The following is a 23282-nucleotide window of genomic DNA, read 5'->3' as shown; positions in this document are numbered from 1 at the left end:
ACAGCACAAGGACTCTGCAGTTCCCACCAGGGAAGAGTCTGAAACTCACAATTAACGTGGAAATGTTCGGGTTAGCAATAATAACCCAGCAAGGGCAGGTAAGAAATCATGGCATGCCTCAGCTCTTAAACAACTGACTTGAAAATCTAAATATGAATACAGTCAGAAATAAGAAAATTATCCTGGCACACTATATACAGTGACTGCAGCAATAAATTATTCCACAGCACCATCCGTTTGAGCTGCAAACATCTGCTAAACATTAATAAACTGAGATTTACAGAATCTCACAGACGTGCTTCATTTTCAGCTCTTGAGGTGACCAAGGGACTGAACCTCTCTGTACCTGAGCTTATCAAAGTTCACATATCAGCATGTTGCATAAGTCCCAGGCTTGTGTGTCACTTACAAGGCTACCCTTATCTCTGCCAAGAGATTTCACCTCTCCCACCCTGGTAATCTCGAGGCAATAAGGATTTTAGATTAACTCCTAGGAAAGATTCTGAGCTGCAGCTCTTCAGAGGTGATGCACACAAACCTCTGTATTCCCACTGTCCTGAGAGTGGTAAAATAAACAATCCCTGTGTCTCTGGGGCTGGAAAAGGATTGTTGGAAAGACACATTGCATGGCTTGGATAAACCAAAGTGACACAGTGCAGGGAAACAGACCAAACAAAAAGTGGCAGCCAAACACGGAGGATTATGCTACTAATTACAGAGCATGTCCAAAGCTTTTGCTCAGTCAAAATGCTACAGGGGATTCTTATAAATGTCCTAAGGCTCAAAACAGTTTGCATTTCTGAAAGAAAGCAGCTTGAAACTTAAGCAAACAAACTATTTCATGTTTTAAGACCCATCCTCCTATTATCACATCCTAGGAAACTATTTCAAGAAGTATTACCAGCCACAGAAGGCAGCCATATTAAAATACTAAATGCAGACATCTCACTGTGCCTGTCTATGGAAATATCTGCCAGAAATAAAACAGCAGATTTTCAACTACTTTAAATTAAAACCCAGAACTTTTATTGTGTACATCAGTATGTGTTTATAGAGAGGTCATTGAGAACCAAAGAACAACACCCAGGGAACAAAGCCTTACCCTTCAACAGTGTGTGTTCAAGACCTTCTGAATAACTGTATTTTAAGTTCCCCACAGCTCCCCAAGCAAAACAGCTAATTTTCCATGCACACTACAACAGTTTCTCACTTTACACCTACAATAGTGCTGCTGTCAGGAAGAGAAGTGACTGCATGTGCCAAAAATCAATTCAACATATTCACAGACAAAAAAAATAACAGGCAGCATCTGAAGATAATGAGAACTGCAATCATTCAAACTGACAGTCTAGTGCCTAACAATTATCACAACGCAAGTTTTATGAACTCATATTTCCTACAATGACAAGCCTCAGGTTACACAGGAGGGTGTTCACATTTTCTTTCAAAAATGAAAACCTTCTTTAAGCCAATGAGTCCACTCCAAAATGGAATTCACTTAACTGAAGTGAGCAAAAATATGCTGACTGTGTTTTAAGTAATATGCTGAAGTTTCTTCAGAGCAAGATGCTGACTGTGCTTTAGTAATATGCACTATATAGTAAATATCACTTTAGTACAGAATTTATCACAAAATTTTTCTGTTCTTTACATGAATTATTCAGAATTAAGTTTCCTAGTGAAAAACCAATCAGAACTACCAGTTTTGGATGCCAGTGTGAAGCAAGTGTCCTGAATCTATCATGAAAACACAGAGTCACAGCACATCCATTTTTGGTTTCCTACCAGAGACACCTTAAAAGCTGTGACAAAGGTGAGTCTCTGCAAGCACTCTAAACACTGCCAAATGTCTAGAACTTGCTCCATACTTGTTTCTCAGGCCCTATCAAAATTCCAAAATTGATAATGCCCCCAAAGATTCACCAACAGACCCTGCAGCATATGTCCATGCAAATATCTAATTAGTATGCATAAACTTAGACTTCACACGTGGTTCTTAATTTGGAAATCCACTTACTTCCTAACTCAGGTTATTACAACTGCCAATTTAAAATGCAATTTCCATGCCTTCATAAAGTAATAAAATCCCTTCACTCATGCAGCCATAGTTCCTGTTGTCTTTTCCTTTTCTATCAACATAAATATAAAAATATGAAATCCTACTTGTACAGTCAAGTACTGAATGTTCTCTACTCCCTAATAATAAACTAAAAAATGAAATAATTTATGACTATCATCACCCACGACTTTCAGGATTATTCTTAAACAAAACTATTTTTATCTGTATTGAGCAACATTTCAATAGTCAACATGTTACCACCTAAAATGCAAACTAAAAGTAACATTATCCCTGACAAAACATTCTGGGAAAAGAGCAGCTGTGTGTTTTAGAAGACACAAATGTAAATTAAGTTTTCCCATCAGATTAAACGCCTGGGTTTGTAGTAAGTATTCACAGGAGGTAGCACTATGCACAACTGGCATTAATCATTTGTCCCTGAACTAGTGCCGTATTTTACAATTAAAAGAGATTCTATCTAATTCTTTTGTGAGGAGGTGGAACTCTAAGCTCCATGCACTCACATCACTGCCGGCACACACAAGGAGCAGAGGGGTGGATGCAGAGTGTGGTGGGAGAGCAGATGCTGTACCCGGTGTCTGCCCACCCCATTCCTTCCAAGACCTCATCCCTGAGTTTAACAGCCACTGCCCAGGTGCCTGCAGAGCACAGAGATCCTAAATAATAAAAAGGATATAATAAATAAATAAATAATAAATGCCAAGCAGGAGCTGTGGAGATGGAATTTCCCTTTGTAACTAGGAGGGGGTTTGAAGCTGGAACTTCTAGCTCCACTGCACTTCACCAGGCCTCTTGAATTATTGATTCCCGTACTGAACTGACAAACAACACAGGACTGAGGTCTCCTTCAGCTGCGGGAACCATCCCCGGCCCCAGCCCGTCCCACAGCCAGGCCGACATTCCCGGCGGGAACGCGGCTCGGGAGACGCCCGGGGCTGCAGCGCCACCGCCAGGCCAGAGGCCGCAGCGCAACTCACACAGCCGCCACCCAAAATTCACAATTTTATTTCTAGAATCTGCTACAAATAGTATTTTTTATTTTTTTAATCTTTTTTTTTCTTCACCATTCTGTTACCAGAAAAAGGATGCTGCAAACCACAGCACGGCATTACAAAGCGAATTCATGCTCCAGCTGAAGAAAAAGGCCAGTTATTAACAAGGGGCTGCTGTGGGACAGGGTCCCAGAAAGAACAGAGCCCTGCTGTAAAATCACTGATGGTTACTGGGGTTCTAACGCCGTTTGACAGAAACTCACTTGGATCGTGGAGCTCGCGGTTCCTGTCCCCAGCCCTGGCACACCAGCAGATGGCAACCCAGCTCCACAGAGCCCTGCACAGGCTCAGGAAAGCACAGCCCTTGGATTCCACTTCCACAGGCATTCAAAGGGAATCATCCACCTTGTAATAATCTCACTCACTAACTCAAACCTGTAGCCAATTAGCCAAGAACAATACACTTTAATTTTATTTTTAATATACAGCATCCTGCACAGGGGAAATATGCTATTAGGGGAACTTTATATATTAGGTACAATTGATTCTATTCCTAATATATCTAATATGAAATTTAAAATATTAAAAAAAGAGCAAACATTTAGAAAATGAACAGTCAATATTATTTCCTACATCTAAAAAGCATACCCCAACTTGGAGACCAAAGGTACCACGCCACAGTGTGAGGTTTGTCTGTTCCCAGCTCCCAGAACATGACAAGCCAAGGCCCCAACATCACAAGAATGACCCATTCTCCCCATTCCACTCAGCATTGCCTAATCCACACAGCTTTGTGGAACTGAATGTTCACAATAAATCAGGCTGAGTGTTGGTCCACAGAGATACTTCAGTTGAGAGTTGTTTCAAATCTTTGCATTCGAGCTTTTCTACCCTCCAGGTCATTATTCAAATTCTAAGAGGCTTGGGTCTTTAACCATTTCTTCTAGAACAAGATGAGGGAAAGACTAACTGCCTGGCACCGTGTACAATCACAATGAACATGCAATTATTTCACTTTGTTTCAACTTTCACTCTGTTTGAAAGTAAATGTAAAACCTTAAGGCATTTGAAATTATCCTGTGAAGATGAGACTGACCCTACAAGGAAATCTTACAAGTCTGGCATCAGAGGATTAACAGAGCACCAACTGCTTAGTCAGCAGCCTTCATCTCTGAAGATGAAGAAACAGCTCTGACCACATCCCATAATGTATCCCAGAATATAAGGAAAAAAGTTTACACTAAATAGAGCTGCAACCGCCCAGCTGAAACCATCAACCTAATTTTCAAAAATTATGTCCAGTTTTCCAGTTCAAGGAGTGCCACAAGTTTCAGTTCAGTACTGGAAGCACCTCAGAAAATTCGAGTTTGTAAGTATCAAAAAAAGAATTTCAAAATTTCTTTCACAAACATATCTAACTTTCCACTGACAGGCTTCTTCAAACGTTTTCCTATCACCACACTTGGCAGAAGGAACATGCATGGTTTCTTATTCCTGGAACATCTCAGACTTTTCCAGGCATTAGATGGTGAGCAATGCATAAGAGATGTAGTCCTAATTAATGGGTTGCACATTATCAGATATTTCTTTCACAAAACCCTGGAGAGGGTGCTTGAGATGCTCTCTGTGAGGGGCCAGGACATGGGACACACACACAAAATCAGTCTTCACAAATAAAGAAGCATATTCAGCATTAGTGTAGTGCTCTAGTTAAGCATCCTGCCCTTAATAAAAACGAGGGGAAAGTCACCCCTTGCCCACCAATAAATGCTCACTATGGAATATTAGCACCTTATGGCATTGCTCCTGGTAATCAGTTTCATTCACATTGTGTTTTGTCAAAATTAACAGTTGCAAGAAAGACACTCCCAATCTACCTCTACAACAATCACAACCATCTCTTCACAAGGTCATTTTCCTTTCTAAAATTAGAAACCCTCATGTTCTCTATGCCTTATTTCATAAGAGAATGCACCCACATAACTGATCTTTTGCATCACCAGTGACAGGACTCAAGGAAACAGGATGAAGCTGAGCCAGGAGAGGTTTAGGTCAGATATCAGGAAGGAGTTTTTCACCCAGAGATGGTTGAGCACTGGAACAGGCTCTGCAGGGAAGCAGTTGCCGCACCAAGGCTGTCTGAATTCCAGAAGGGTTTGGACAACACTCCCAGGCACATGGGGTGACTCCTGGGGTGTCCTGCACGGGGCCAGGAGTTGGACTCAATGATCCTTATGGGTCCCTTCCAACTCAGCATATTCTAGGATTCTAGGATTCTATTACATCCCTTAAAAAAAACACAGTCCAAGGTCTAACTCTTTTTATGACAGGGTAAGATCTCAGATAAATACCCAAAATTAAGTCAAAAGAAATCTTCCATAAAATTGCCCTTCTGTTCCTTAAATGTGCACTCCATACATATTCCCTGCACCCATTTTTTTTTTAGTGTGTTTGGGTCTTGACAGCAGGAAATACCACTGAGCTGCCCACAATGATGCTTTATGTGTTTTCCTCTGATTACTTCCTCAGCTATCTTAGGGATTTAAAGTCTTAAATAGGATACTCCCCAGCAGAATTCAATCTCATAGGATCAGAGCCATTCGTCTTAAGGTAGATGATGAGCTGAAGGTCATCCTCTAAAATCCTCACATATATTTAGAAGGCACACAGATCAGATCAACACCTTCCACTCAACAACAACAGCACTCAGCATTCACTCTGCCCTGGCTTCTTTCTCAAGTCAAGGACCTAGTGGTAACTGCTGTGCAGGCACATTAATCCAGATTATCACACATGCACAAGCTGAAAGATCCTGCCCAACAATAAATTGTGTTTATATAGTTTAGCAAGTTAGAATTTTATGTATTTCCAGTTCTGGAGTCATTGCTGATAAATAGCCGAGTTATCAGGCTTGTTTCAGGAGCTGAAAACTAATTTCTTTAGATTCGCTATTGTTAACTTACCTTTTAACTTTGCAAATATTTTTAAAGAGCAAAAGAATGCAATTTAAGCACAGTAAACAACCTATAGGATTAGTAGTGGTTAGAAATAAAAAAAAACCCACATTATTGAATGCCACAAAGCAATTTAGCAAAGGAAAATCTACTGACACCTGCAGACCCAAAAAGAGGGAGCAGAAACAATGCACACAGCTTTCCTGGCTTTCCTAAATCACATTCCACTTCTCTCCAGCTATCCAACTACTGCATTATAACAAATAATAGAAGAATTAAATGCTCTAGCAGTCAAGGCTAGCATATTAAAATGACACTCTGCATTACTGAACTTACTCATCTCTTAATAGAGCTGTTCTTCAAAGGAGATTAATTATACTGGCAAGAGACCTTTTGCTATTCTAATTTGTGAAACGTATTTCAATACCACAAGCATATTAAAACAGCTGCAAACATGTAAGTGGCTCCAAAATCTCAGGACTCACTGCATTTAATTAGGTGTTCATCTTGTGATGTTCTTTAGTCACTGCTTTTGAAACCCACTTCACATAAAAATTGGTAATGCCTAGGCTTAATTAAGTACAACTGTAATGAAACACACAGCCCATCATAGAATATACAGAGATAGGAAAGTGACCATATTGTTCAACACCTAAACACCATCACAGAGGAACAAAAACTGGATTTAGAGATTAATTTCTCTGCCTTACTTAGGAAATAGAGAATTTAAAATTCTTTTAAAGTAACTCGTTGACATTGTGTTTCAGATCAGAACATTTGATAGACAGCACAAACACTGCCATGACAAACTGAAAACACAGGATATAATATGAGTAATATGCAGAATTGTAACATGCAAACATCTGCAGCTTGCTGAGCTGCACACAGCTGTTAAGCAACAGCCTCGTACTCCAAATTAAATATCTGAGAATTAGTGCTTTGTTTTAAAGCACAGTTATTTTCATTAACCTAAGCTATGAAGCTTCAAGGCATTTTTCTGCCTCTAGAGAACAGGCCTGTGTTTTAACATATTGCATTTCTAATCCCCCTCAGATAAATACTTACAGCCAAGTTCATGTGAGCATTCTCCCTTTATGTTACCACTGAATTTAGAAACATTGGTGAAAGCATAAATTTAAGGCAAACACTGAACAGGCACCAAATTAAGACACAACACAATTAAACCAAATCAGAAGAATTTCAATATAGCAACAAGTCTGAAAATGTCAAGGCTACAATTACTTCATTGTGAAATCAAAATTAGTTGTAACACAAAAGTGTGACTTTTTGAACCTTAAAGATTTAAGTTTCCTTTCATAACCCGGTGGTGCCAAACTGTCTAGGAACTCCCAAAAAATTCTCAGGGCTTTATCCAGAATTTAAAAAAAGAATTAACTTAAGGGGTGATTGCTTCTAAGCAGTCTTACAATAAAACATAAATTTACCTAGTTATTTGCAGCACTATAAGTAGCACACACCAAAATTCCTCACTTGAGTAAAACGAGTTATACAAATAACACGTAGATGTTCAGCAAAAAAAAATTCAACTTTGGCTTTAATCTACTACTTACCAACAATTTCTGTTGCATATATGCCTGCTCACAAGTAACTGTCTTTTTCTACCCTTGGATTTTTCTTGTCCTCACACGTCACTGATTTTAGAATTTTATAGATAATAAGAAAAATTTACAAACAAAACCTGTGTTCCTTTTTGTGTGCCGTTCAGACTTGACTGTAGCCACCTGAGTGCGTGTCCCCATACAGAACACTCTTTTCTTAGAAAATGTTAATTTAGCAGATGCAACATTCCTTGAAAATATTTTCCCAAAAGTTTTTTTACCAAAACCTCTTGACAGAAACCACAAAGAAGAGCATTTGTCAATTTCAGCTCTTCAATTACTTGGACGTAAGAGTTATCCCTTTCAGATTCATCCCCCTAGCTATTCCCTAGAAAATCAGACAGAGGCAGATATTCAGAAAGCTGCCTCCCAATTAAACTTGTTTGAAATGGTTGGGTTCCCATGCTCACATCTCCTAGATTTCCAATGATATAATGATTCTTCAACACACATCTTTTCCTACTTTCTGTCTAAAGCAGGATGAACATATTCTCTTCCCGGCTCACCTTGTAGCCTAAAAAGTCCCACAGGAACAAAATGCTGCTTTCACTGAGCAGGAACAGGGGAAACAAGGTAAAAACTAAAGCACAGGATCCCATCACTTTTTATAGCACAAAAGCACCACGAGTATTCATTCCCAGAGGCACTCACCAAACCAGCAGTAAGGGAAGGAGCAGATTGTCCCAGAGATTGATTTCTCATGCGGACCAGGTTGGAGGTATCTCCAGGAGGCTGCCACAGCGTCTGCCCCACTCCACTGTGGACACTATTTGATAAGGGAAGTAGCTGTTTTCCTTTAAAAATAAAATCAAAAGACCATCAGCTTGTTTCTAAACAAGTCTGCAAGTTCAAAGTACAAAGCTGAGAACAAATACTGCATGGGAAGAAAAAGCAATTATTAAAAAAAGCAATTTCAAGATTTTGGTAGGTTAAAATTTGTAAGAGCACCTTACCAGTAAATTCATTATGCTTGATAACTAACAATTTCCAAAAAAATCTACTTTACATTGTGAGATAATGGGGAAATCCAAACACCTCGTAAAAACAGACTGCTATCACTTTTTAAGTTTCCATATTCCACTCACTTTAAAAAGGAAACAATATTTGCCCAAAAAGAAGGCAAAATTTCTTTAGTATAATTTTTTAAATTCTTTTGAAAATTGATTCCTAATTGTAAAATATTGTCTCTTCTAAGTAGCTTGGTCATGTAGACATCCCCACTTTCTCCTACCACTGGAACACTGAGCACTGCATTTCACACAGATGTAACATAATATAGTGTATGTTTAAATATTGTCTTGCTTTGAACAATGGATGGATATTTTTTGCTCAACACTGATTTTCTAGTCAATGCAACGCTCATTTTTGAAAAATGTCAAGCAGTAAATTTCCACAATGAGAAAGAACCAAAGTCAAAGTAGGTCATATTTTGACTCCACAGAGCTTGACAGCTTCCTTTTATGTACAATGTCATCCACAAAGAAAAAAGAGAAGATATTTCTGTGGTTAAAAACACATAAGTGAAGAAGTCTGTGAATCTGGGTTCAGTTATTAGCTTCCACATGACTTACTCTGTAAGTTTGGTCAGCCAAGCCCTGTACTGCAATTTCCCCATTGCAAAATGGAAGTGGATAATACCTCTGTTCCTTAAAATTAGGACTATGGGACTAAATAACCCACCCTCTTCCAACCATAGTAAAGATTCTTGCATTCAATGGATTACTACATGCTCAGGAATCACAGGGGACTGAGACATTTATTGCTGTAAGAAGCAGGAAGGTTACAACTTTAATCACAAATATGCTGCAGAAAGACTTGTTCTCTCAGAGGCAGAAAGGTGTTTACAAATTCAACGGCACCTCAGAATTAAATGTGAATTATTACATTCATTCCATAACAGTGGCTGCAATATTTGGAAGGCTGCCACATAATGTGACCAGCCATGATGTTGGGGAAAGGTGTGGAGTGGAAGTGGTGTGGTTTTTTTCTTTTTTTAACTTGTTAAGATTCATTTTCTGTGATAGTTACAGGCAATGGGCCAAGTATACACCAACAGAATGAATCCAAGGGTATGAGAGATGAGCAGGTCCAACTTTGTCAAGCAAACAGAGACACAACATATTAGTACCCTCTTCCTGGTCCTACTCAAGCTGCTTACAGCTGTGGCCATGATTTTCATGGCTTGATCATTTTCAAGACAATGTATAAATACAACAACTCATCAGCAGAGACCTAAAACCACAGAAATGTACATTGCTGTATTTATCCTTATACAGCACTAACAAAGATATCCTGTAATAGCAAGTCAAATAATATAATTATCCAGCAGTCTAAAATACCCATGCTTGAGGACAAGAATAATTTTATTTAAATCTCTATAAGATATGGTTATCAATATCTCCTTTTGTTCCACAAAACATGAATCCAGAAGGGTAGAATTCCATCAAGAGTCAAATCTCAGCCAATCAGTCATCTGCATTCTTCAAACTTATTTGATTCTGTGACAAAAAATAGCAGGAATCATTTTAAGGATGGAACTTGAAGCTAAAGCCTTTCCCTGTCATGCCTCAAGTTCTACACACATTCCAAACACTTACACTGAAAATATACATCTAAACCTGTACATTTTCTCTACCCAGTTGGGTCAGACTGATCTTTTTCAGGCTCTTTACCCCTTTCTGAATCAGGTATAGTAGACTGAAAAGTAATCAAGATGAACTAACAGGTTCTGCAGAATATAGAATTTCTTGTTCTGAAATTACACCCTCCAAACAGAAAAATTATTTTTAAAAGAGAACAGACCATCCAGTTTTCCTGCTTCCTCCTATTTACTTTGCTTTCTTCTAGTCAAAAGGGAAAAAAAAGCTACAGTACTAACTTAGGCCATTGAAGTCAGTCAACAGCTGTGTGGTTCATAAAGTTCTGTTCTCCTCTAGTGATTAACCTACCTTGGAGAACAAACTTGCACATGTACAAAACATTATGAATGTTTCCATTTTTCAAAAACTATCCACTTACTACAAATAAAACACTAAGCCAAGGCCAAGCCAAAATAAAATATACATAATTTACTGCTTATTTATTTCTATTACACCTAGCATCTCAAACATGAAAATATTTATCTTCCCTTGATAAAAGATGGATGTATTTTCACAATCATATAAATCAAAAAAAGTGGTTTCACCTTCTTCCTCTTTCTCTCCCACTGAGAATTTTCAACTCTTCCAGTTCTTGCACTAACATGCAAATAGGCAAGCAGCCTAATTAGGGAGGAAATGGGCTGCAACTTAACCCTACAGAATAACAGTGGCACTCAGGCATATCAGCTCCTTCATTCTAGACTGATCATGCAGCTCTCTGTGCTCTATTCCAGCACCACAGACTCTGATATGAGTTTTAAACAGCTGTGAAACCATCCCCTAGCCCAGTAACAAAGGCTTTGAAAAAAAAGAAAACTACTGAACTTGGTCCATTTTTGGGTAATTACTTGCCTATGCTTGCTCCAGTGATTCTACAGCTGACAAACTAAATTCAATTACAAGGCTGAATATCACGTTCACAAGAAAAAACAAATTTTACATGAACTGAAAAAAACATTATGTTAATAACATTTTTTACTTTGAATGACAATTTCCTACAGTGCTTTTGAAGCCAAAAAGAAACTAAATAGTAATTTAAACATGATATAAAAGTCAGTCTCCCAGTATGAAACAAAAGGGCAAAGCGGGCAAGTTTACATTCAGTGCTGATGTTAAAAGGGGTAAGAATACACCAATGTGTCACCTAAAGTTCCACAACTCCATTCCTTAACTTTGCATATTAAATCCTGGTTTTTAACTTTTCACTCTGGGCAATATAAAAAATTTCACTCTCAGTCCAGTCTTTTTCACTCTTCCCTACTGATATTTCTTTTTGCATCTTTCTCTTACATCAAATTTTGTATGCCCTGCCAACAAGAGGTCACCTTACCAGTGACTTACCAGTATCTTTTATAATGACTGTTATGCCAACAATGCTGGATTTTCTTTAATACTAACCAAGTGTCATACTCTACAAAATGGCATACCTGACAAAGAACTTGCCAAGCTACCTCTTCGTAGCTTGCAGTCATCTTGACTTAGCTGACGGTGGAGCTTGGTTTTGCCAGCAGATGAAAAGATGTCAGGATTGCTGAGCTTCCTGCAACGCAGTGGAGTGGACTCTGTTATCATCTCCTGGAGGAAGAAAAAGATGAAAAACTTTGTTAATGCCAGCCAAGGATCCCCTGTCTGAAACATGCAATCTCCAAAGCATGAAGTAGACTGTTCAAAAAATACAAAAGAAAAAAAAAAAAAAAACCAACATTTAACATCCCCCACTTTGGTGCCCCATAGCTGCACAGAAAGCACATCACAAGGTCCCTGTCAACTCTGGTCCTTGAACACCACTGCTGCAAGAAATGCCATTAATAATAGTCAGAAAAACACAATTATGCTACAGCAGTTATTTTCTCTTACAGTATTTAGGACAAAATGGCACTGAAAAAACAAGCTCAGCTTTGATTAAAGCTATTTCCTGCTAAAGCAGAAGTACTTTCTCCAATCTTCTTCAATCTTTCTTCCATCCAGCCTATGAGTAACATACCTGTACAGAAGCTGTTGCAATGTCTATTGCAACCCAAAACTGCTATTATAAGTTATAGCTCTACGAAGACCATATGCATAACCAAATAATAACTAGGATAAGGATCAGCCTTTGTGTCATGTCTTTGTTATTACTACAAACAAAATTAGACATGTATTTGTCAGAAACACTCCCACACATGTGAATTCCTTTCACAGCATACAGCAAGATTTCAGTCAAAATAGCGTAGGCAGAGCAGTGTCAAGCACAACCATTTGTGAGTGCTTTCCTCATGCTTTTCATTGTTCTGGAAGTGTCAAACTCTCATTCCACACCCAAAGGAGAACAACAAGCTTTGCTATCAGATATGGATTTGAAGAGGTGACACTTTCCATTACAGCCCACAGAAGTTCTCCCTTCTCTGCAGTGTGAAACACTCCACTTGTTTTCATGGACTCCTCCATTTTATTTCAAATGCCTCTCATTAGCTATACAGCATTTCAAGCCATGCTTATCCTCATAAAAATCTCATCTGAGGCAGAAGAAAAAACTTTCCCTGCATGATACATGACCACATGATTTAACATAATTTTAAATCATGTTTAAATCAAAAACTAGTTTACCAGTTAGGGGTTTTAATTAAAATTTGCAGATTCAAGTCAAACTCTATTTCTAAAGTCATTAATTCAAATCTATTCAGTCTACAGTGTTATGCCTCAAACTGTCAAAACCAGACCAGAAGCACACACTTTAAAAATCTCAAGGGGAAGAGAGGGGAGGGGAAGGAGATAAATAAAGTGGCTTTATATGAAAAAAAAATTTGGGATTTGAAATAAAATTCTCACTTAGCTCTGAGTCACTCATTCACAACCCTTCTTAGACCTCATCTCCTTCTAATCATGAAATTTTCTGGGACTTCATAATACTGAATAACTTTATTACTGTTTGAGGGACAGCAGTGCTTTGCTCCACACCAGCCTCAGTGGTGCACCTTTCCCAGGCTGCTCTGGATACAATTCAGACTTTCAGCCTCCATAGGGTCTACACCACATCACAGAGACAGCTGGGTACCAGAGCAGGTCAGGTCACCCAGTCCATACAGCTGCAAGCAGTTGTGCTGGTGCAAGAGTGGGGGAAATAGAGAAAACTGCTCACTGAAAAACTGTTTCAATCTTATGGTTCCTTGTGCACATCTTGGAGCAAAGAGCATCACATTGTCATTTGTCTCTGACCTTCCCCACAAAGGTACTGAAGTCCTTCGTTCGCAGCAGCCTGTACTCTTCTCCTTTTCTGTCATTTGGAGAGCTGAAAAGGCATCTACCTGTCTTTCTCTCTGTACTTGGGAGTAAGCTTAATAATATTAAATTGCAGCATTAGCAGTGCCCCAGCACAGGGGACTCTGAAAGCTGCAGAGGCCAAGGGCAGAGAGTCTGCTGTTTTTATTCAGGATGGCAGAACATGGTTATATTTGTGTATATGACTCTAAGTAGACATACAGAAACATGTACACACTTTTAATAAGGCCTGTCCTACACCTATAGGGTCTGAAATCTAGCACGTGTTTACCATCTGTGACAGTCTGAAATTGCTACACCTTAAAAAAAAACAAAAAACAAAAAATGAACATGGGCACTCCAGCTTACAAACAAATTACTTAAGAACTTCATCCAGCTTACCCTCTCACACTCCTTATGCTTCAATTCCAAATATTCCCAGGGTCCTTCAGTATCCAGCTACTTCCCTGAAACTAGTCATGTGTTGAAAGGCCCCGTGCACATCAGCAGCAGTTAAAATTAAAACGTCAAAGACTAACTTAAAGTGAAGTGTTCTAACTGGGACTTCTTTCTTCAAAGTTTTGGGGGTGTTTGTTGGTGTTTTGGAGGTTTCATTTGGTTTGTTGTTCTGGTTTTTCTCCTGCAGGTGCATATTCACCTCTCTTTCAACACACACACACAAACACAAATACACAAACCTCTCACCAGTCATTCTCAGAGAGCTGCAACTAAATAAGAACATTCTTCAGCTTGGGACACCAGGTAAGGAAAGGCACTGAAGTCAGAAACAAAAGTACTCTCAGTCATGTTACAAGCTACTTCTGCGTTTTACATGTCTCTTTGCCCACAATATGCAGACAATGCTTACCAGGCAAGGAATGTGCCCACTTCCCTACCCTTCCCCTTTTCCCTTTATGCACAGTCTCCTTTTATTGGCAAAAATAATTACAAATCCTCTATGTCTTCTTGAGTTACAGTACACAAATCCTGTAGCTCTGATAATATCTAAATCAAAAGCTCCCCAGCTGAAGGGCACACCTACTCCTGGCACAGCATCTGATCAGCTCCAGCACCCTGCCCACACACACCTCTGAGGTCAGCCCAGTGGCATAAGCTACTTCTCAAAAAGCCATTCCCTGTGACAGCTGTCCCCAGGTTCAGCTTTCCACCAAAACTACTACAGAGATAAGAAAGGAATCGTAGAAAGGTAAAACCAGCTTCCCACACTCACCAAAGAACCCAGGGTGTCTTCTAGAAATGAAGGATTTGGTGCATATTATATATGGAAACCTCTTCATGAACCCTTTTCTTGTTAAATACATTAAACACTTGAGCAATGTTCAGAAGACTTTGTCTTCTGAGTTAAATGTCTGGAAGAAAGGACTTCCAATCAAATTCTGCAGGTTTATATACTGTTAAAGTCACTTTTCAAATAGATATTTTAAAGGTTTTTTAAAAGTGCACTGTTCTGAGACATCCTATTATGTTTTAAAAAATGCTAAGTGCAACACGGCCAATTTAAAATTTCATTTTCTAAGAGCTGTGTCCATATTGTGTCAGAAAAAACAATGAAGAGGGAAAGTTTTAGATTGATAACAATAGAGCTGTCTTCCATAAGACTGCAATTTACTTCACTCATCCATCAAAGCCCTGCTTTGATATTGCAGATCACAGATGAACTGCATGAAAATAGCAGTAGATTACATTACTACTCTCAAACAAGGAAGGAAAAAACTAGAGGAAAAGATCTTTCCTTGTCCTTGCCCCAAAGCAATACCTACAAAAAATACAAAAATCTTACACAACATTCCAAATTGATGAATAAAGAAACTCTTTGCAGTGGTAGAGCAAAATTTTGCTTATATGCTTTCAAACTAGTAAATGAATCTATAGAACAAGTGGTTGAAGAATAGATTAGATAGAAGAAACTGCCATAATTTTAAAGACTCCACTTCCACTTTTCAAAAGAAAAAAATTTTACAGCCCTAAAGATGAAAGCATTAGTAAGCACATAACACTTTGCCCACACCGTGTGAAAAGGACTGGGAGCCTCTCTCCATTCATTTCTTTTCAAAGGTGATAAAGAACTTAATTTACTTTGGGCTTGTGGCTTTTGCCACAAGCTAAAAATCAGGTTCAAACAGCCAGCTGATTCCTGCAAAGCTTAGGGCTGAAGATAAAAGCACCACAATCTTGATTTGCTAGGCAAAGATTATTGCTATCACTCCCTACAAAGGTACACAAAAGTTTGCTCACATAACTTGAAATAGCAGGATATGAAGAAGAATGGGCAAAGCTTTTCTTGACTATCAAGAGGCTCTGAATTTCTCAGCTCAGTCACTCACCACACTTGCACAGAAAAAGCACTAAAAGAGTTCTGATACTGGAATAAGTCTGTTCCTCACATTGGGGTTATCACACTCAGCTGGATGCAGAACCAGATTGTCACAGGGGATGCAGACAAAAGACCAGAAGCCAAATGTGCTTCTCAATTTGCCTAATCACTACATCCCCTGTTAAAAACCTGATCTGGTAATTTCAGAATACAGCTACAAGGATCCTCCTCAGCCCTCACTGCACAGGAAGAGTTCCAAGCAATTAAAGCAGGATATAAAAGAACAAGCACTAAACCACTGCAAGGACTGTCAGAAGCTCTTTTGTTTAACCATTGTTCATTTAATGGTGCTGCAAGAGAGCAGCACAGGTCTTTAATCTCCAAAAGGCAGGTGAATACTGCAAGTGTGGATTTGTTTTGCTTGACTGCCAGGTGAAGCATCACACAGTCAGCAAGACTCATACATCAGCATCAGACCAATGCTGGGATAAAACTTCTCAAGCCCTGTTTTTATGGCCTATATTTAAGAAACAGATCATGCAAAGGGCACTTCCTTGCATGTAACTGTGGTGTAATTAAATCAAACACAAACTGCCTCACAATCTCTACAACAAGCAAAAGCACTCAATTGTGACTGACAAATATTCAAGTCTGCAGGTCAAAATATGTTAAACTATTAGCCAGGAGGTGGAGAATCTACACAAAAGTTTTCCATGAACAGGAAATCCATTAGTAAGAAAAATGAGAAGCCTTTTTTATGAAGCCTAATGAGCATAACAACCTTAGGTCATCTGGAAGTGAATCCTAGCAAACTGTTGGAAGGAAGAATGAAAATTTAACTACAGTAAACTGGCCAAGAATTCACTCTTATTAGCCCATCTTGTAAGGAATATAACCAATGAGCAATGTATCTTGAGGGAAACTTAATACTTCCTGAATATTTTGAAAGCACCAAAAATAGTCAACATTGAAAGCTGCATTTTCTATTTTTTAACACAGTACTGTTTGTCCTTTAAAAGATAAAAGCTTATTGTGTCAGGGCTGTGTGCACATCTGAGAAGCATTCTTTTTCTTCTCAGCCTTTCCTCATCACTTTATATCATCTGTGTGCATACCCTTAATGAAAGATAAATCTGATCCTGTCATTAGGCCTGCTCTAATATACTCTAAAATACACTGAAAATTAAAGGCCTGGACAACAGATCACAGACCAAATATCTATCTGTATAAGTAGCAATTAGTGCAATGGAACCATAGTATTTATGCTTTAGTATTTAGCACTGAAATTTGCCTTAACTTTCTAATCTGGGCATTACACATTGAGAGGAGAGGGCCAGCAGTTTACCAGGAAGCTGGGGCGAGCCCACATGTGACCAAAATTATAGGCTAAATAAGAATTTGCAACTAAGTTTCTTTTTAACTGTATCTGCTTAACTCATGTACTTGCCAGCAGCACCCTGAAAAATGTCAGACACAGCAAAATCAAGGAAAATTACAGTAAATCAACATAGATTCTTAGGGGCTATAATATATTGGTTTACAACATCAACAACAGAGAAAAGCTTTACAGAATGTATTGCATTATATAAAAGGGTCAGTATTTAAAGGCAGAAAGAGCTCTACACTATTTTTCTCTGTAGTAGATTTATTTGAAGAACTTTGCAATAAATTCCAACATTCCTACAACAGTAAATATAAAAACTGAACTTAGTGTCAATATTAAGTTTTCAAAATGACTGCAAAGCCAAATGTTATTTGCCACAGAGATGTTTTGAACACATCATGCACACATTTACCATTCTGAATACCTACAGCTTCCTCTGCACACTCATCTGCAGTTATATCACAGATGACAGAAAAGTTACAAACTCAAAATTTTGTGTTAAAAAAAATCCCAGCATTAAAACCAAACAAACAAGAAAAATAAATGAAGACCCAGTATCAGAAGCCCATACTATCAGATACACCCTCCTTATCTTGTTCTTCAATGAGATTTCTTTTCTTGTTAACTCTTCAGGAGTTACATGGTATGTTTGATTAGAACAAATGAATTAGAAGATTTAATGTTTCACCAGGGAAGTCAGTGCTGTTAACTCTGTTGTGAAGTGTCCCAGCTGCAGGATCACACAAAAAAGCTTGTTAAAAAGAAAAGGTAAATATTTATAACTGTGTACATTATTAGCCCCTTTATGAGGCCTATTGAAATAGAGAATTGTTTTATTCCTAATGGAACCACAGTCTAAAAAAGAAGGTAATTGATGATTAAATTATATCAGCTTGAATGTTTGGTCCTTACATGAAAACATATATGGGTTAAACAAAGTTTTCAACCCTACTTCAAGATCTCCCCAACAGCCAAAAGAGAAGAGTAATTCTTGAATTCAGCTCGTAAATGCCTAAAGCCAAATGAATTTTATCAAGGGAAGAAAAAGAAACAGAGCATCTAAAGTCTGTATCAGACTTCACAGAGGCTCAAAGAAACCACTATCAATCTGTCAAGACTCCAAACCCCACACCAGGCTCAGTAGCTGCACTCACAACAAAACCAGTCTGAACAAAGACACTGAGCATTAAAGGCCACCTCATTCCTTTATCATTGCTCCTCTAGCATGAGTATTGCAAACATTAAAAGGTTGTATTGAGCAGGGAAATTAACTCCTGGCCAGATAAAACAAAACAACTCCATCATTCATCATCCTTACTCAAATGCTGTAAGGATTAAAAGAAATATGACCCCCACCAAAAAAGGGATTTGTAATATAATTGGATTTTATAAGACGTCAAAACACCTTTTTTCTGAAGATTTTCTTTCAATAGACTCAAAAGATGTGTCAAGCATGTGATGAGTCCCAGGATCACTGACTAGGATTACTGCAAGTTCTCTTTAGCATCCTGTGTGTTATCAAATTTATCTCATTTATCTTCCCTATCCTTGTCTATGAGGTTTTACATGGTTAAATAGAGGTGCATGTTTAGATCTGCCGAAGACCCTAACCCACAGTATCAGCAAGCCAAACTCTTCTGGTTTGTCAGTTCCTCACAAGTTTATTCAGATATTTATTACAAAGAAAACACTGAATTTAAACCCCTGTTAGCATACCTAGGCTGTGGGTCAGACTAGAATGGGAACTGCTCGTGGAGCCAGAGCAGGAACAGCTGCACTTTCATCTGTGCAGGCAAAGAAACCTGTCATTTCTTATTGGCTATAAAAAGGAGACTTACCAGAGGATTCTGCAGAGCACCTTCATTCCCTGCAACTCTGATGGCTCACTTTGGAGCTTTCAGAACTCCAACTATATTGATTTTTGTGCACATGAAATTGTCTCACTATCTCGTTCACAGGGAAAGAACAAATCAACATAAAATACCTACCTACACCTGTGTAAACTCTGTTTAATGCCCAGTAAAATGTTACAAGCCAATGAATTTTTATTTGGAATGTAAACTCCCTGTTTTTTTAGGAACAGAGATGAACAAAACCTAATGGTAAGTTTTAAGTTCATTTAATTTACACGAACAAACAATTGCTTCATAGCAATAGAACCAGGAAGGAAGTTTTATCTGATTTTATATATTTCAGGCAGGAACCTCCAGGTTGAGTTGGAAAACCTAAGAGGTGTTATCTGTATTCATATTTGATTCCTGACCCAAAACAGTATAGAGTTTTCTATATCTAAGGCACAAATAAAATACATTTTAAAATAAAATAGTAGCCGAAAATACAAAGTTTGACAAGTGAACAATAACAGTGTATTAAAATGTGTGTGCTGTATAAAAATTACTTATTTACTAATAATACAAGTTCTAATCTTGTTTTGCCAAAAGCAATTTCCAAAGAAAAATGTTAAGGTTCATTAAGTTTGAAGTGCAATCTCTAATGAAAGTATCTATTGGTCCAGTATGAGATATTGCCTTAAAATATGTCCCAAGACTTAGGAGGCCAGAGGGAAGAAATCCATGCCCAACTGCTATTCCAAGGCTTATTTCAAATGAAACAAAGAAAATTTAAAAAATAACTCATAAACTGAACTTTGGTGGAGAAGCACTCAGGTGAGCTCAAGGGGATTTTCTAATCAGACATTGAATGGCTACTTGCAGATGGGTAATACAATTTTAAGACTTGATCATAACTGTTAAAGCTCACTTGAATAACAAATATTGCACAAAGCAAAGTATGAAACCAGAAAACACAACAGGAATCCACTTCAGCAGCACTAATTTGTTTGCCCAGGATTTTTTTATGGTTCACAGATATGGCCTGAATAGTAGCAGTAGTGAAACCATCTATAGCTAGACAGAGATTACGGGCAAAATAAAATACAACAAGAACCGGTGGACTGCTGAAAGTTAAAACACTATTTGTTCATATATCTGACAGAGACCAAGATACAATTTAATCTGGTGTTATCATCACTGAGAAGGATTTCTATTTGGACCATGAAAAAACTTCTTTTTTTGTGAAGTTCCAATACTTTGGCATCAATATTTTTGTTTCCATAAAACATCTGCAACCTTCTCACTTCCTACCACAAATGAGATAAGCACATCGATTCAGAGCCAAAAATAAGAAGCACTTGTGTGAGGTTTTTCCTGAGAACAAATTTTCCCTGAGATTCAACAGCAGATCTGCATGTACAGAACAGGGGAAAAAATTATCAATTTATTATAAGACTGTGACTAAAATTACCAGTGGCTTTAGACCTAAACAAAACTAAGTCAACCCTTGGACACACAATAAGTGCTTAGTCCTCAGCTTCTCGTCACAGACCCCATTAAATAGCAAAGATAAGCTAATTCACAATTCTTATCAGTGTCTGCACAAAGAAATGGAAACGCTATAATCTGCACAAAAGCTTCTCCTCACCAAGCAGGGTAATACAGTTCCATCACAAAGGAACAGAAGCCACAATTTTTTCAAGGACAAGACGTATTTCTTCTCTTCTGCCTGAGAAGAAAAACAATGCCCAGTGTTGGGTTTATGAACAGCACCGTGCCTTGAGCTCAGACAAAGACTGGAGTCAGCAGACACTCCTGCTGAAGTGTCTGCTAAACTGGCAAAAGAACCCTGGAAACAGATTCTCTTCTGTCCTAAAAAGAGATTAACGTAAATGCCAAAGAATGTACAAATAATTAAATTAATGAATAATTTAGCTTTCATGGTCATATTTTTGCCACCTTCATACTGCACAGGTGCAATTTAATAAAGACCTATTTGCTACTAATATGTCACTGGATCCATCTATGCCTGGATATTTAAATATCTAAATGCCTTCAGTCACCCAGTAGCCAGACAACTCATTTATAAGCTTTTCTCTAAAACAGTGATTATAATTCATTCATTTGTTCTCTGATCTTCTGGTGCTGCCCAGAACACTTGACATCAGTTCTGACTTGATTCCTTCATTTCCTTCTAAAGGTCTTTACTAAGGCTCCATATTAAAATGTTATTTTTATGATAATAAAATGCTTGTAAATACACTAAATATTGAATGCTGTGATTTTAGCAACCAATAAACATGTTTTAATTACTAGGCATTTAATTTTTGAGGTGACATTTCCTTGCTCTGGGGCACTATAAAAGCTCCTTTACAATAAAACTGGAGTATGATACAGTCATGAGAGCTGCTGAGAGTCCTCAGTGAACAGAGGACACACAGCTACCAGATTAACAGAACAAACATCAAAGAAGCATTGCTAGACATGAAATCATTTCACTATCAGTGCATTTTTTCCAAGTAGCACCCCACGCTGACATTACACACTCTTGTTCAGTTTTGTCTCTCCCAGAGTTTAACACTTTGCTTGCATTAGTGAAGTTGTATTCTCTGAAAGCTGCATAGAAGAAAAAGGTAGTTTTGTCATTTGTGTACTTGTTTCATAATGACAAATGGTATTTTAAGAGTGCAGAGAAACACAATTTGATCATTCTGAGCTGTATGCCCTTCAATGCAGAGAGAAGCAAATCTCTAGCTTAGCACCTGGGATACCTGGAAATCATAGAATAGTGTATTGGTTTTGGATCTTTAAAGATCATCTTGTTCCAGTCCCACTGCCATGGGCACAGACACCTTTCACTATACCAGGTTGTTTCAAGTCCCCTCCAACCTGCCCTTGCACCCCTGCAGACATGGGGCACCCCCCACCTCTCTAGGCAACCTCCCCCAGTGCATCACCACACCCTTGGTAAAAAATTCTTCTTATATCTAATCTAAATCAACCCTCCTTCAGTTTAAAGCCATTACCCCTTGTCCTATCCCAAGAGGCCCCACCAAAAGAACTCCACATGCAGAGGGGGACAGCCTTCCTGGAAACATGGACCTAGGCTCAAACCACTTGCAGAGTCTAACTCAGGTGTTTGTGCAGTCCTTCTGCACATGTATGACCCTGAGTGGGATGAAGACAATCTGCAGAGGCAGCAGCACAAAGTTCCCATCATACATAGCAACAGAAAGGCATATAAGAAAACTAATGAATTAGAAAACTAGGTTTTTAAATCATTATTATCGAGCTCAAAACATGATAGCTGTATTTTTAAAGGATAAAAGGAAGCCAGGCTTGAGCATCAATTAATCAATCTGACAAGTACTGTATTTCATAGAAGTCTTCAAGCTTCCTGAAATGCAGTTGAAATGTTTTCTCAAGTTTTCATCCCACAGACTGAACCTCCCTCACTCCTTGGTTGATGTACCTTTTCCACTCAGCTTTGCTGTATTTTGTTAATCCAAACAAAAGTGTCTCAAGTTTGGGTCTAACTGCACACATAATTTTAGTCTTTAGCAAAAGTGCCTTCTGAATGCTGCAGGCCAGCATTTGTTTACTACTGTAACCTTTCTGTAGTGTCTCTTCCATCCTGAAAGACAATCTGCTCTGTGAACTCTTCCATCAAATCCCATAGGGGAAATTCAACAGGGATGGCAGGACCTACACAGTCTATTACTGGTTTTCAATCCTGCTGTGCTAGCAGCTAACATATCCAAGTGATAAACACACACAGTGTATATCCAGCCAATTTCCACAAGACAGCTCACAGACACTGCAAGAAGTCAGGGCCAGCTGAATGAGCCCCTTAGAAGCAAAAATTTCACTGGAAATCTGTCCTGAATGGATTGCTGGGTGTTTGGACAACGAGCAGATAATGGAAGGTGCATTCTAAAAGTGCAGTGAAAATCAGCTTCTTATTATAACCCTTGTTAAGTATTTTTAGCATTAGCTGAATTAGCTGATATGTTAAACACCTACAAGAGTTTCAGAACACAGCATGACTCAGTAAATGTCAAGAAAAAAAATTGCCAAGTATCAATCAATTAACTAATCAACTTATTTTGGCTACAAACAGCTGAGAATGTTTATGGTGGATTATTTCTCACACCTTATAACAAAAATCATTACAGAAAATCTTCCTATATAAACAGCTCATGAAGACTAA

At 38.3% G+C, this 23282-nt stretch overlaps 1 protein-coding gene across 1 annotated transcript in view; it reads right to left on the bottom strand.

The window, feature by feature from the left end:
* The window catches only part of MAST2 (microtubule associated serine/threonine kinase 2), a 187152-nt gene that overhangs the window by 154956 nt on the left and 8914 nt on the right, over window positions 1–23282 (bottom strand). The window contains exons 2-3 of the mRNA XM_059477731.1: window positions 11712–11859; window positions 8297–8439 (exon numbers count right to left, since the gene is read on the bottom strand). Of these exons, the coding sequence (XP_059333714.1) occupies window positions 8297–8439; window positions 11712–11859 (291 nt within the window). The remainder of the gene's footprint in view (window positions 1–8296; window positions 8440–11711; window positions 11860–23282) is intronic.

This window comes from Ammospiza nelsoni, chromosome 9, assembly GCF_027579445.1.
Source record: "Ammospiza nelsoni isolate bAmmNel1 chromosome 9, bAmmNel1.pri, whole genome shotgun sequence".
Classification (NCBI taxonomy): Eukaryota; Metazoa; Chordata; class Aves; order Passeriformes; family Passerellidae; genus Ammospiza; species Ammospiza nelsoni.
This window is presented reverse-complemented; position numbering and strand designations above follow the sequence as displayed.